This window comes from Euprymna scolopes, chromosome 14 (genome assembly GCF_053919585.1).
Source record: "Euprymna scolopes isolate OS-2025 chromosome 14, ASM5391958v1, whole genome shotgun sequence".
Classification (NCBI taxonomy): domain Eukaryota; kingdom Metazoa; phylum Mollusca; class Cephalopoda; order Sepiida; family Sepiolidae; genus Euprymna; species Euprymna scolopes.
Window position 1 is genome coordinate 99,219,058 of NC_136495.1, and position 15,546 is coordinate 99,234,603.

Below are 15,546 nucleotides of genomic sequence, written 5' to 3' on the forward strand. Positions count from 1 at the left end.
TCCTTTAGCTTTTCTTCGATTTTTGTTTCCTTTTTCATCGACAATTTCAATGTAAAATAAAGTGTCTTTATCGTGTTTCCCATCATCACCAATGCAGACAAGATTTCTAATTTTTTGATTATGTTTTTGATAGGCATTATTTTTTTTATCTTTCTTTTTCTCTGTCAATTTTGGATTTATCAAGAAAACAAATTTCCTTAAATCAATATTTGATTTTAGAAGGCCCGCAGCCTGTAGATCCAAAAGAAAAGCATTTGCAAGACTTGCACCTAGGTTTGATGAGACATCACCTCTGATGAGTTCAATGGCATAACGAGGAATTTTTATCAGGCTGTAAATATTCTTACATTCTTCCTCTGGTTCAAAACTTTCATCTGTTCCATCACTATTTTCTGATGTCAGAATGATATTCTTGTCATGGGATGTTGAAGCAATAGGCGGGGGGGGGTGAATCAACTTGCTTTTCTCCTAACGTTAACTTTTTAGATTTTGCGACTGCAGCTTTATCAACAGGTCTCAATTGAAAATTGCCTTCGAGTTCTATTTTATTTCTTTGGTCCTTCAAATACTCTCTCCCCCACAGGAACCTGAATTAGAAAATTCGACAAATGTTTATTCTAATCTACGCTTATCTTAGAAATAAATTCTATTTCACGTAAAAAAATTTTAATTTCTTTTCTCACTGGTTTACAAGTATGGAAATTAATTTAATTTAAGATGTCTATAATTTTCATTAAAAAGTTTTTTTCAAACAAACAAGAGAAATTTAAAAAAATAGAATAAACTAACCTTTTTTTCATAGGACAGGTACAGACAATATGCTTTGACTGACAATTTTCTTTTTTGCATTTAATATTTTTGGCATGACAACTTGCAATTGGCAGGTCACACAAACAAGATGAAATATCAAATAATTTGTCAATTTGTAATTGACCAGAAGACTTTTGGCATATGCGGATAAAACGTTTCTATTTATTTGCATAGTTTTTTTAAAGCAGGTGTCCTGCAATTTGTGTACAATCCATTTATCAGTTAATAGGGGCAAACTGGAATTTACTGCCTTCCAAATATCTTTAACATCATTTGCCATTAATTTTGAAAGGGCAAATTTATTTAACTTTGGGCGAGAATTCTCCATGTAATAACCATATTGAATAATCTGACGGAAAATAGGGATTCTGTTGTATTTAATGGAAAAGGTGTGCCCACAAATTGTGTAGAAATAGTTCGTTTCTGACTCATGGTTAGAAAAATATCTGCAAAATACATATTTTATGATATGGTAAGAAATTAAACAAAGGAAATTATGAATTAAATTTAAAATTTGGAAAAATTGGTAAATATCAAAAAAGAAATAATAAAAGTTTGCTAAGATATAAAATGCAAAATGTAATAATTTCTATATTTGAATTAAGCTCCGATTAACAAAGTAAACACACGTGTGAACACGAAAATGAAGCCGATTACTTGGCAGTGTAGACAGAAATATTAACCGGATAAAATAAAGCCATGGTTTATTAGTTGTTTAATTCATTTTAAATGAAATATTTTGCAGGGTGTCTTTTTATATCGACACTCAATTAGTTTTCTAAAGATAAAATAGATATTACAAACAAAAGAAAAAACGTATTGTTTATACTCCCTTCATATGTTTTCTTCAAAACCGGCATGAATATGACATGCTTATTCTTTGATTTAACACCGGCACCCTGCGACATAGACGCAGCTTATTGAGTTTTTCAATGTTTAAATTCATTTTAGCAAAAAACGATGGAGTTTTAGAAAAAAAGTATTTTGTGTTGTTATTCTGAATGCTATTTAACAACTTTCTCTGCATAGACCTAGTCATAATGCCAAAATCGACCTACCCTAATATATATACATACACATATATATATATACATACACATATATATATACATACACATATATATATATACACATACATTAAGATTTAAGTTTCTTTCTATCTTTAATTACAAGTTAATTGAAAATTCTTATTTTATATCTTTACTAGCAAAAGTACCCGACGTTGACTGGGTTCAAAAACAGCCTACAGAAAATGGACTCTGATTTATGAAAGTATGATAGGTTATGAAAAGAAAGGGTTTTAAAGAGATAGCTTCGAATTTAGGGGTATCAAAACCAAAGCAAAATATGATGAAAGTAAAAATAAAATAGATAAACCCCATAATTTATTATACCATACCTGTTCATACTGAAACACTTATCACAATATTCTGTGGATCTATATTAAAAAAACCTTGTTAAACTTTGTGACATATTTCCATTCTTTGCAGGTCAGGCATGAACGAACACCCCATAATTTTATTATACCATTTTCTTCAGATGATATGCTAAGATATATCATGCTCGCACATGCAAACATTTGCATTTAATAAGTTCTGCACTATCAAACAAGCTCCAACCCCTATTCCATCGTCGTGATGTTGCATCCCTGTTCCCGTTTTACAAATACTTTAATTAAATGCACTCTGCTGAACTCATTTCACTTGTACCTTCTCGACATAAATGCCCATGACTCATTTAGCAACAAAACCCTCTGTTTTGTAGCTTATCTACCAATTTTTACAGCCTTTAACCACAGGAAGGTAGCATTTCAGACATCTTCCATTGCAATATATTGAATAGCATTGAGGTTTCTGAAATTATCTTCCTTGAACATAGACCGAACAATGTTACTTTTTCATTATAATTTAAATAATAAAACTGCTCATACCTGATGACCAATTTGATTGCAATTCCCCATACACTTACCTGAAAAAGAAAAGAGCACAATTAAGATATTGAAAGTTAAAAAGCAAACAGGTTATAGTCAGCTAACGTACTTTCTAACTTCCGGCCTGGTTGCTACCGGAAGCGATGACAAGGCAAATCAGTTCCTTCACTTTTATTGTTCTTCAGTATTTCTATTGTGAACTGATTGAAGAGGGCATTATTGAAAAATATACAATAGAAATTAATGAAATTATACAGGTAAAAATAACACAATTCATCTTAATCTGCACTTTTAATAACAAAATTTAAGAATAAAATAGTGTTTATTTATTTGAAATTTTATAAGAAATGTTTATGGAATTATAAAAATACGTTTTTTTAATTTAAAAATACAAGTTTTTTTTTATTTGAATTTATATAAGTATATGCTTATGCAAGTATAAAAACTAAATTATTGAAATAAAAATAAATTATTGAAATCCAAATAACAAAATTTCAAACATATAGAAAACGTATTTAATACATACTATTTCCAAAATAGTTTTAAAAGATATGTAAAAGTGTTTTCAATAATTCTTTTAAAAAAGTAAAACTTATCTTAATAATTATTAATAAAAATAAGACTGAAAAAAACCCAAAATGTTTAATGATTATGAAATAAAAAGAACAATTGAAAAAACGTGATAAAAAAAGAGTACATACACAGGGGAGATATAGGCTGGGGAGAAAAAAGTGAAGAAACTGATTTGCCCTGTCATCGCTTTTGGTAACAGCCACGCCGGAAGTTAGGAAATAAGTTAACTGACTATGACCAAAAAACAAAACAAAGATGTAAATATTTAATAAATTATTAGCTTTCAACCGATTTCTCCGATAGAGTAACAAACGCATGTTAATAATGGCTTTCCAAACTACAACAAAAATGTAACAGCACATACGCGCGTATGGCAGCTGTGTGCAAATTGTGTGCGAGAATACGTCACGGCAAGGTAAAAAAAAAAAAAATTATAAAAAAAAAGAAGAATGCGTACACAAACCGAGGATCATGTTAGAAACACGTGGGTGACGTCACAGCCGCGATGAGAAGTCACGCGTGGCAGAAGAAGGAGGAAGAACGGTATTTTGTTTAAACTTTAAACAGCGAGTTGAATTTCTTCTTTCTTCCTTTCTTATGTTCCTTGCGATGGAGCCTACAACGGGTAGGGTCCCTACATGTTAGCACATGTATAAACGTGTGTAACGTTACACAAATGAAACACTTTATTTGAAGAAAATGGGTGATGCTTGATAAAATCATCGAAATCATAAAACAATGGTTTGCACCTGGTTGCAATTAAACAAAAAGTGATTTATTCTAAGCCAACTAGATCCAATAACAGATCTCATTACAAGCAAGAGGATAAATCTATAAAAAATGTGATTCATATACATTTTAGATTGAGTGAGAAAACGCATGCAATTTATTATATATATGAGGAAATGTTTTGCTTATTATTAATAATTCTGCAGAACAGTCTAAGTACTTACATAGGTCATATAATGTTATGTATCAATGCACTCGACTTATAGGAGATCATTAGCGGGGGTTCTTGGCGTTACCTGGGTGTTTGGGGAAAAAATGTGTTGGCAGGCAGGCTCGAACCCGTGACGCAAAGGCAGAAAAGAAAGTGAAAGAAAAGCTGTGATCTTACCGCTATGCTACAACACGAGAGGAAGTGAAAAGCGTTCGAAATTAACAATTAAAAAGTTGACTTGAAGTGAATAAGTTAAGAATCACGCAGGCGCAGAAATGAAGGTTGGCTGCAGGCCAGTTTCTACCGTATTTTGCTTCCCCACGATGTTGGAGAAAACCAGCTTCCCCCAAAAAGGGGGAGCTCTCTAAATGAATAGCAATTGTTTGAAATGAAGAGTTTTCCCAGCATTGATCAAAGCTAATCGCGTTTCTGGAGGTCCCAGCCGGAAACCAAGTGGCCTACTTCGCTCTGATTGATTTCGGTTTTATACGAAAAAAACGAATAAACACGTGAAAAGATGAAATAGAGGGAATTTTATAAAAGTCGATCAAAATGTAGAGATGATGTTCATTCGCAAATCTTAGATATTATAATCTAAGAAGTATAAGGAAAGTCTTTTTAAAAAATAGTAACGTGGTTGAGAGCCCCCCCCCAAGCCTTTCATGGACATACAAAAACGCATGCACCGCTTTTGCCTTTTATATATATATAAATAACGGAGCTATTAAGCCTGAAATAGTGATGTAGGACAAGGAGAAAGAATCAACCTTAGCAGTGTCTCTAATGATGCTGGCTTAAACAAAGCTGAGAGGAAAAAGATAACGAAAAACCAAGGTCTTATGAACAACATGAAAAAGAAAGTGAAATCTTAGAAAGATCGCTATTATTCCAGTAATTATAGGAGCAACTGGACTCATAAACGAAAAGGAAAAATTCTTAAAAACTACCTCACAAATATAACCGGGCGAACCAAATACAAAAGAAATATAAACAATTGCACTTAAATGGACGGTAAGAATCTGTAAAAGATCTCTCAGTTGGAATGTATGAGATAGTGAGGTGAATGTTTGGCATCCGGTAGGATGCCCTATCCCCAGCAATAACAAAATAAGAAAATTTGAAAAAAAAAAAGGAAATTCTTTAAAAATTGTTCTTACTAATAATTCTGTAAAACGGCCCAAGTATAAGTATAGGTATAATGTTACGTGTCAAATCATTTGTCTTGTAACAGAGCGTTGACTCGCATATGGCAGCAGCAGTAGCTGTACGGCAATAAACGTATGCAAAGGATTGGACCGTGTATGAGGTGACGTCACACCGAGGAAAAAAGGAAAGAAAAATATTATGAAAAAAAGAAAAACGTGGCTTAAGAGAGACAAAAAAAAAATAGATGTGTTGCACATATGGTCTGAGAGCAATAGAGAAAGACATGTCCTAGACATGGTCAGACAAAGACAGTATCAGATGTTCGAACCAGCAGAGTCTTGTTAAGTACATTAGAGTATGAGAAGATTTTTGAATAAGAGACAAAGTGCTATTCTGTGAGTACCTGTAAATAAATATGTTGTTTCAACTGAAAAAAAGCAAGTTGAATTCTTCCCTCGTGTTTGTTTCCTCTGCATACAATGTGTGTGTCCCGACTATCTAAGTGTGATGGATAAGCATTTTGATAAAAACGATTTTTATGACCTAGAATACCAGGTGCTGTATATGCTCTCTGCTTATCTCGGCATTGTTTTCAGTCATACTTAGAAATGAATAACTTGCATGTTATGTTGTGGATATGCAGAATTAAGTGAAGCAAATCTTATCGAGGCGATATTGGTGGACACGATACTCTCAGATAAAATGAAAACACAGGCAAGATATTTAGGGTTCTTTAAAACCATTTGCAGTTAATTGATGATAGCAACCTTCTGTACAATGAGGCAATGATGTTCTGCATCTAGTCTGGTGTACTGCATCGTCTGCTGTGGCTATAAAGTGTAAGCTGGAGTTGCGTTTCCAATTGCAGGCCTGGGTGGGTGATAAGGAGACTTAGGCTTGTCCAGTTAATAGCGTCCCTCTCTCTGCATTGGACTTGAAAACAATCCAATTGTAGTCAGCTGGAAAGCAGGCAAACGGAAGAGAGTTCCACAGGTATGCAGTTCCAAGATAGAAGCTTTGTGCATGGAATCTACGTTTAGGTTTAGGCACAGATAAAGAGTGTGGGAAATTATTGACAGTGGCTTTGGCTAGACGAGTGTTTTTCGTGAAAGTTTGACAACGGGGTACCATAGATTGAAGCTCAGACGAGCACTTGCCATGAAAATAATGATAAAGCAGAAACAGGCTCGCAACATCTCTTCTGTGGGAAAGAGGTTGCATCTACCACTAAGCTGTCTATTTTGAACTCTGTCAAGGCAGGATAAGCTGCTTCTAGATGTGGCAACAGTACTTCATCATTGGCTGCACCTGGCTTTTATATAGGTAAAGAATTGCATCAGGAGTGAGATATCTACTGGAGCCGTAGAAAGATCCTACTATTTTTCCAGTAGCCTTGGCAACGGGACTCCAAACCAGATTTTTTGTCATGGTTTACTCTCTTAGCCTTTATCAAAGCATCCACAAGGCAGTGGAGCTATTTGCCCATAGTCATTGGAAATTTAAAAATATTTCTAGTTTGGGCGAAAATAATGGAGATCCTCATCGTAGTTATGGTTGTATCAAAATAAGAGTGAAATCCTTAAGTGATTCTTGCGGTTAAACAAGATGTATATAAGGGACCAGTTTTCTGTTACTGACAGAAGACTTTTGCTACGTGTGTTGATTCGATAGGTGTTGCTAGAATAGCTCTTTAATTTCAATGTATAGTCAAGTCCCATGTGAAACATTGTTCCTGCATTTGCGTTTGCTATCAGTTAGGAAACGCTTTGTTTCGCTTTCTTTCAATCTTTATTCAAGCTGCTTTGGCATATACGTTTCTTTTCACGACAAATAAAATGGCATTCAATGTTCAGTTGATCTCGGGATCATTCAACAGTGCTATAATTGACATATCAGTTGGAGTAAGAACATTTAATTGGTTCAAATGTCCTGCTGCTACGAATTTGAGGCAATACTCTTTCCGTCTACAGTAAGGACAGATGCAGAACAAATTAAATCATCACTTTTGACTACATACACAACAGACATATTTTTGGCTTTTTAGCCCTGGGTCCTAAAATCAAAAGATTAGACAATTCCTGTAATGATATGTTCCCTGTTGATTGTGGTGTAATAATGGTCTTGTGTACTTAGAGGAGGTCCACGCTTCCAGGCCTTGCGCTCTCCTTTTGAGAAGAGGGTTAGTTTATTGTTAATCGCCTGAGGCGCCTCTTCCGACGAATGACGACGGGGCTTCCCCCAATATGTTTTGCAGGGTCAAAGTGCCCCCTCTCTGGGACATTGACTTTTCAATATAACTTTCCGACCTTCATGGCCCTTTTTTTTACGATTAGAAAGAAATAAATATGAGAAAAAAACGACAGGCAAGTTTTTTTTTTTTAGATGCATTTTTTAAACAATCTAAAATAATATTTTAAGATTTATAAATATGCCTATTATTATTTACCTATACTCATATAGTAAATTCTATACCTATATTGTAATAAATTAATTTATATTATTGTTATTATTATTTATAAAAACACTAGATAATTCTAGAGTTATCTTTAAAAAACTTGCATGTATGATCAATCATATATATATATATATATATATATATATATATATATATATATATATATATATATATATATATTAAATGAACTTGAAAAAGAATATTACCTTTAATAAAGCAAACCTATCAAGATAGTAAAACCTCTACTCGGTTAAAAGGAGCAATTCATGAATTAAACGTTTAACTTTGAAATGGTCTAAATAGGTTCTTTTTTTTCATTTTGCTCTCATTTACGTTCCTTATTGATCTGATGATATAATAAAGTTCTATTTAACTTTCATTCCTCATCTTTTTAATTTAGTTGATAATATATATACATTGGTTGTTCTTGTGTAGATGATACTGTCTGCAAAGTTATATAGGTTTCTAAAAAAAATCAATGAAGTGATTATTAGAATGTAATATTCTATTGCTTGTATATGCTTTGTTGTTAAAAAAAATTAGCATGCATCGGGCTTTAACCATAAAACTTTGACTATTAATGCTCATAAATATAATTGAATACTTTTTGTATAATTGGTCATGACGAATGGTTTTACATCTTGAGTGATCGTCAGGCAACCAGACCGAAACATGATTTTGGTGTTGCTTTGTGTACTTCCAGAATGTTATGTTTATCGCTGAATGCATGAAGCCACAATTTCTGCCAACAATGAATAAAATAGCAGCTTGTACTCAATTGCACAGAACAAATCGTTTATAATAAGTCTGCACGAGTAGAGGATATGTTCTTGACGATCAGTCAGACAAAAGGTGAACGACTTCGGTTTCTTTCTGGCCCTGTTCTGTTAACTTAACTCTTGACCTTGTAAAGAAGTAAATAGAATAAGTATTGTTTCGATATTAGAAAGTTTCCACCTTAATAAAAAAGCTTGATATACCCTACAAAAGATAAAATCAAAAATATGTTTCGCCCACAACATTTTCTTATATATAAATGCTATATACAAGGAGCGTTCCAAAAATAATGCCTCTTATTTTTATTCCGCCCGAATGGATCAGAGACTATTGCAAATTGCGTTGTTATGATGACTGAACTTATGCATTTATGATCTGAAAGTTTCATTTCTCTGTTGCAGATATTGACAATGCGAGACTAAGTAAGCAACCCCTGTCATGGTCGTGCATCAGAAGCAGGGAAGTGTCATTGAATTCCTGACGAAATTGCATTGAGAATAGAGATGACTACATAGAAAAATAAATCAAGAACAAAAAAAATTGCTGGTTTTAATGGTACCATTCTTGTCTTCATAGCTTTTCAACTTTTGAGTTAAAAAATAGGCTATACTTTTGGAATGACCGTCATATATATATATATATATATATATATATATATATATATATATATATATATAGAGAGAGAGAGAGAGAGAGAGAAAATAAAAAAGGAACAAACCGTATTATGTGTTCACCAACGTTTCGTCTTTATTTCGAGACTTCCTCTGGGTGAATGAGATTAAGAAACCAAAAAATATACCAGTACAAAAAATATTTGAAAAAGTTTCACGTGCACAGTGTGACGCAGTTCTATTTAAGAGAAACGGAAAAATTGATGTTGGAAATTCAAAAAGGAAGGGGGGCTGGCGCTGTTAAAGAGAAAGGAAATTTTAGTGACGTCATATAGTCGTTAATTTAATTTTAAAACTATGAACGCAAGTTTATATTCTTATTGGGAAAAAGATATATCTGTTGAAATTTAAATATAAGTTTGTAACAGGAATGAAATTAGTGTTTTTTATGTAATTTATTGATTGAGATTATGTGTTAATTATTACAGGGGGCGTTTGAATGGTGTGAGAAAGTTAACCTGTGTCCACAGTTAAATAATGTTCTTTTAATAACAGTTTACTTATTAATGGCGCTATGTTATAGAAACCTCCACGTTGTTTAATAGTGCTTGAAATTGCGATAAGCGCAGATTCAAGGAGTCTCCGGCGCGGTTTATTTGAAATGAATTTAACTACTTTTGCTTGTTTAAAATCAAAGGTGTGGTTATGTTGCAATGTATGAGAGAATAATGCACTTAGAGAATTGCTATTTTTTATATCTCTTTTGTGTTCATTGAGCCTTTTTTCCAATTTACGCTGAGTTTCACCAACGTATTTATGATGGCAATTATGGCAAGGAATAGTATATATACCTCCATCGGAAACTGGTTTGTTATAGAGATGTTTCGTGGTTTTTAATATATGTCTTATGGTTAGTGATGTTGTTTGTACGATAGGAATTTTTAGTTTGTTTAGTGTGTTATAAATTATTGTATTATTGGTGTGTGTAGGTAAAAGAAGATGTCTGTTTATGAGAGAAAGGTCTGGTGTGTATGATGTTTTATTATTATTTATTCTGGAAAATATTTGTGTGGCTTTTCTCTTAGCATTCAATATGAAATATGTCGGATATTGCAAGGTTTTCAAAATGTTTGTAAGGTATTTGAATTCTTCGTCCAGATATTCAGGACTGCAAATTCTGAAAGCGCGTAAGAAGAAACCAATTATCATTCCTGTTTTTATTTTATTGTTATGGTGTGAATAGAAATGTATGTAATCGTTTTTGTGTGTAGTTTTGCGGTGAACTTTGAAGGATAGTTTATTATTGGATTTTATTATGAGTATGTCAAGAAAAGGTAATGAGTTATTATTTTCTGTTTCATAGGTAAACTTTATGGAAGGTTCGACTGAGTTTAATTTGTCTGTAATGTAATAATTCGCAACTGGCATACATTCAAATATTACCACCGACGCAATTTTGAAGAATTACAAACATGAAGATACGGATTTTCAAAAAGGTTTCATACAGGGTGTAATTTCTGTTGCAGTTACTCATCCATATGAAACTGTACTTCCTAAGAGATACATAGATGCTTTGAAACACCTAGCGAATAACAAGAACTTGATTATATCACCAGCTGATAAAGGTGGTGGTATAGTATTAATGGAAAAAGATGAATACCTGGAAAAAATTTCCACATTGTTGGCAGACAGCAACACTTACACCAAAACTGATTTAAAGACAGTAAATCGAAGTGTTGAGAATTTCAACCAATCTTATAAAAAACTTATAAAATACAACAAAACTTGGATGTCATACATTGAATACCACCCCAATGTTCCATCACTATATGGCCTGCCAAAAATTCACAAACCAGACATCCCTATGCGCCCTATAATATCCGGCATCGGTAGTGCCACACACAAAATTGCACGTGCCATATCCAACGTTTTGACTCCACTACTGGGTACTATCAGCACCTCCCACATAAAGAACTCCGGAGATTTACTGAACAAAATAAAAAATATTAACGTGCAAAACAAAACTATTCACAGCTTAGATATAACATCATTATATACTAATGTCCCCATTAAAAAATGCTTGAATCTACTCCTTAAACATTTAAAAAAATCTAACATTAGCTTACCTTTTCCTCCCGACACTCTTATAAAAATCATTAGACTTATAACTAACATGACTTACTTTCATTTCAATAACAATTTCTATAAACAAAATTTTGGTCTTCCTATGGGTAACCCTCTTAGTGGAGTATTAGCTTGCCTTTTCTTAGAATTCCTAGAATCTGGTCCTTTCAAATTCAGATTACCTCCAAACACAGAGTATTTCAGATACATTGACGACATCTTAATTTTTCTTCCTGAAAATACGCGCATAAATATCATTACAGACAAATTAAACTCAGTCGAACCTTCCATAAAGTTTACCTATGAAACAGAAAATAATAACTCATTACCTTTTCTTGACATACTCATAATAAAATCCAATAATAAACTATCCTTCAAAGTTCACCGCAAAACTACACACAAAAACGATTACATACATTTCTATTCACACCATAACAATAAAATAAAAACAGGAATGATAATTGGTTTCTTCTTACGCGCTTTCAGAATTTGCAGTCCTGAATATCTGGACGAAGAATTCAAATACCTTACAAACATTTTGAAAACCTTGCAATATCCGACATATTTCATATTGAATGCTAAGAGAAAAGCCACACAAATATTTTCCAGAATAAATAATAATAAAACATCATACACACCAGACCTTTCTCTCATAAACAGACATCTTCTTTTACCTACACACACCAATAATACAATAATTTATAACACACTAAACAAACTAAAAATTCCTATCGTACAAACAACATCACTAACCATAAGACATATATTAAAAACCACGAAACATCTCTATAACAAACCAGTTTCCGATGGAGGTATATATACTATTCCTTGCCATAATTGCCATCATAAATACGTTGGTGAAACTCAGCGTAAATTGGAAAAAAGGCTCAATGAACACAAAAGAGATATAAAAAATAGCAATTCTCTAAGTGCATTATTCTCTCATACATTGCAACATAACCACACCTTTGATTTTAAACAAGCAAAAGTAGTTAAATTCATTTCAAATAAACCGCGCCGGAGACTCCTTGAATCTGCGCTTATCGCAATTTCAAGCACTATTAAACAACGTGGAGGTTTCTATAACATAGCGCCATTAATAAGTAAACTGTTATTAAAAGAACATTATTTAACTGTGGACACAGGTTAACTTTCTCACACCATTCAAACGCCCCCTGTAATAATTAACACATAATCTCAATCAATAAATTACATAAAAAACACTAATTTCATTCCTGTTACAAACTTATATTTAAATTTCAACAGATATATCTTTTTCCCAATAAGAATATAAACTTGCGTTCATAGTTTTAAAATTAAATTAACGACTATATGACGTCACTAAAATTTCCTTTCTCTTTAACAGCGCCAGCCCCCCTTCCTTTTTGAATTTCCAACATCAATTTTTCCGTTGAACTGCGTCACACTGTGCACGTGAAACTTTTTCAAATATTTTTTGTACTGGTATATTTTTTGGTTTCTTAATCTCATTCACCCAGAGGAAGTCTCGAAATAAAGACGAAACGTTGGTGAACACATAATACGGTTTGTTCCTTTTTTATTTTCTCTATTTTGTCGGAATACTATTTCCATTATTTTTATCATATATATATATATATAATATAAAAATAAAAGTTACAATAAGTTTACTAAGGTAATCAAAATGGTAAACTAAAAATATATTATAAATATTAAAGAGTTAATATTTACAAGTAAAATAAACTCAGCCAGATATAAAAAGCTCAATAAAACCGAAAAGGAAATAGAGCTTATAATATGAACAAATGATTAATAAAATATGTTAAAAGACATCTTGAAAAAGAGTTAAAAACATATTTAATTTTAAAAAAGGAAGCCCAAGATAAGTGGATAGTCCTTAATCCACGGAGTTTCGAAGAAATACTCTCCTTCTCATCAGAGGGCAGGAATTAGCAAAATGCGGGATCGGATTTTGCATATAAAAGTATTTAATGAAACTACAAGTAAGTCAAAGATCTTACTTGGTTAAAAAAAGGGTGAGGTAAGAGGAACAGGAGGCAAAAGAAAAATAATAAAAAGATTTCACATGAATGGATAGTCTGGTGAAGGGTAAAAATCCAAAAATGGTAAAATCCAAAACGGTCGAATTTAAAATTTCAATCCACTGGGTAAATTCCAAATGGTCCAAAATCATCTAAAAGGCAGAGTTCCTTGGAAAAAAGCGCAAATGGAATGAATTCCAAATCATTAAAAGAAAAGTACTAGAGATAATATTTGAAACACGTCTGTCAAGGCTGGATGAATCAAAAAAATTATATATATATATATATATATTATTTTCTATTATTTCAGGGGTAATGTCAGCAAATTACTTATAGAATAAAACAATGAAACTAAACTGTATTGGCCAGCAAGATTTCTATAAACATACAACTAAAAATGTAAAAAAAAAATAATCATAGTAATTAAAAAATAAAGGATGATGTTCAGATAAAAACCAATTAAAAGTTTAACAACTGTTCAAATCTTTTCTTTGCAATAGAACATATTTTCGTTAAGAGAACAAATTTAGTTCATTCAATTTCATGGTGATGACCAACTCAGATTGACCAATCAAAAATTAGAACAGAAAATGGCGACAGGAAAAAAAGTGTTAAAAATAACACAATCCAATTAAAATAAAGGACGAGTGTTATTTACTGATTGTTGCTGCTAATAAAAAAGTGTTTTTTTTTTTTTAAATAATTATAAATAAAGAGAGGGAAAGGATAAAAATATTTCTGCATTTGTTGGCGAAAACGTTATTTTTTACATGCATAATAGCACAGGTATCACAGCTCGCTTTTTTTAAAAAGTGCTCAGAGTTTATTAATTCTGGTTTGCCTATAAATTCATTATTCATATGAGAAGGGTTTTGCCTTGGGCTTCGGGCCAAGATCAAAGTGTAATATCTGTCCTTCAGATGTTACACTTCAATTTCTTGTTCTCTGTCAATGGAGGGGAAATCCTTCACGACTGAAACAATTTTTTATTTTTGTTCCTTTCTCCACATTAAAAAAAATGACCCTGGTGTCTAACCCTGTCCCATGGGGAGGCAAAATAAATACGTACACATAAATTATCTATAATATAAATCTCATCTGTCTGTTTAAATGTATGTATGTATGTTTGTATGTCTGTCTAAAACTTTCGACAGAGGCGACGGATTTTCACGAGATCGATATGGTTTTGAAGCTCGACCCTTCGGATGACAAATATTGAAAAATTGGCTAAAAAATTCCTTCACCCTTAACTGGGCACTTTTCTACAAGGAGGGGTCGCTTTTTTCGCCGATATTTTCGAAAGTTATCCCCTCTTTTCGATTGACTAGCCTTAATTTAAACTTTCGACACTTCAGGTTTGGCAATGGACGCAACGGCAAAGACGTCACTTTTTTTCACATTCTTTTCCTCCTTTGCAATACAGGTTCAAGCCTGCCTGTCTGCCTACTACCACTTTTTTTTATTTTTGCTCCACACACACCTCCAAACACCTGGGCAACGCCGGAAACCAAGCTAGTATCCAATAAATCTTAATATTTTTAAAGGATATACGATCCAGATTTATGTAATATTTGATGTCTAAACTCAAATGAAAAGCTACAGAGGCAAGGAAATTTTAGAATTGCTACCGTTTCCTGCATCCCTCATTATACTAATCAAAATCTTTCAGCCAATCAGAAGTATAGAAAATATACATTTCTGCATATTTTTTTTTAAAAAAAGGGTGTTCCAATATTTTGTACTTAATATAAAATCAAATGTATTAGAATTTAAATATAAATTAGAAATCTTTAAATGTCAGGAAAATGAGAAAATCATTTTATTTACTTTTGTTGGTGTTATAAGTCCAATATTTCGCTAAAAATAGCCTCATCAGGGTAATAAGTCCAGTCCGTAGTTTTTTTTTAGTTTTCTTTTTTCCTCTTCATTTTGTTGTTATGGAGGAGGTAATTCCTCGGAGAAGAAAAATTTAAATGTACGTTTTGTCCTGTTATTTAACGTGTGCGTCGCTCCAGTTTTGAGCCGAAATATGAAGTAAAAGAAGTAGTTACACACTTATTTTTAATAGAATTTAACGATAAATTAGAAAACTTTAAAAATCAAGAAAATGATAAAATCATCCTGATGAAGCTATTTTTAGCGAAATATTGGACTCATAA

At 32.4% G+C, this 15,546-nt stretch overlaps 1 protein-coding gene across 14 annotated transcripts in view; it reads right to left on the reverse strand.

Moving 5' to 3' along the window:
• The window catches only part of LOC145293199 (uncharacterized), an 806,145-nt gene that overhangs the window by 480,640 nt on the left and 309,959 nt on the right, over nt 1-15,546 (reverse strand). For 7 of the 14 annotated variants that reach the window (XM_080139708.1, XM_080139707.1, XM_080139703.1 and 4 more), the window contains exon 2: nt 2,741-2,778. The exons of the other annotated variants lie outside the window; for them this stretch is intronic. In XM_080139708.1, the coding sequence (XP_079995834.1) occupies nt 2,741-2,770 (30 nt within the window). In that variant the 5' untranslated portion in view covers nt 2,771-2,778. The remainder of the gene's footprint in view (nt 1-2,740; nt 2,779-15,546) is intronic. 14 annotated transcript variants of the gene reach the window in all.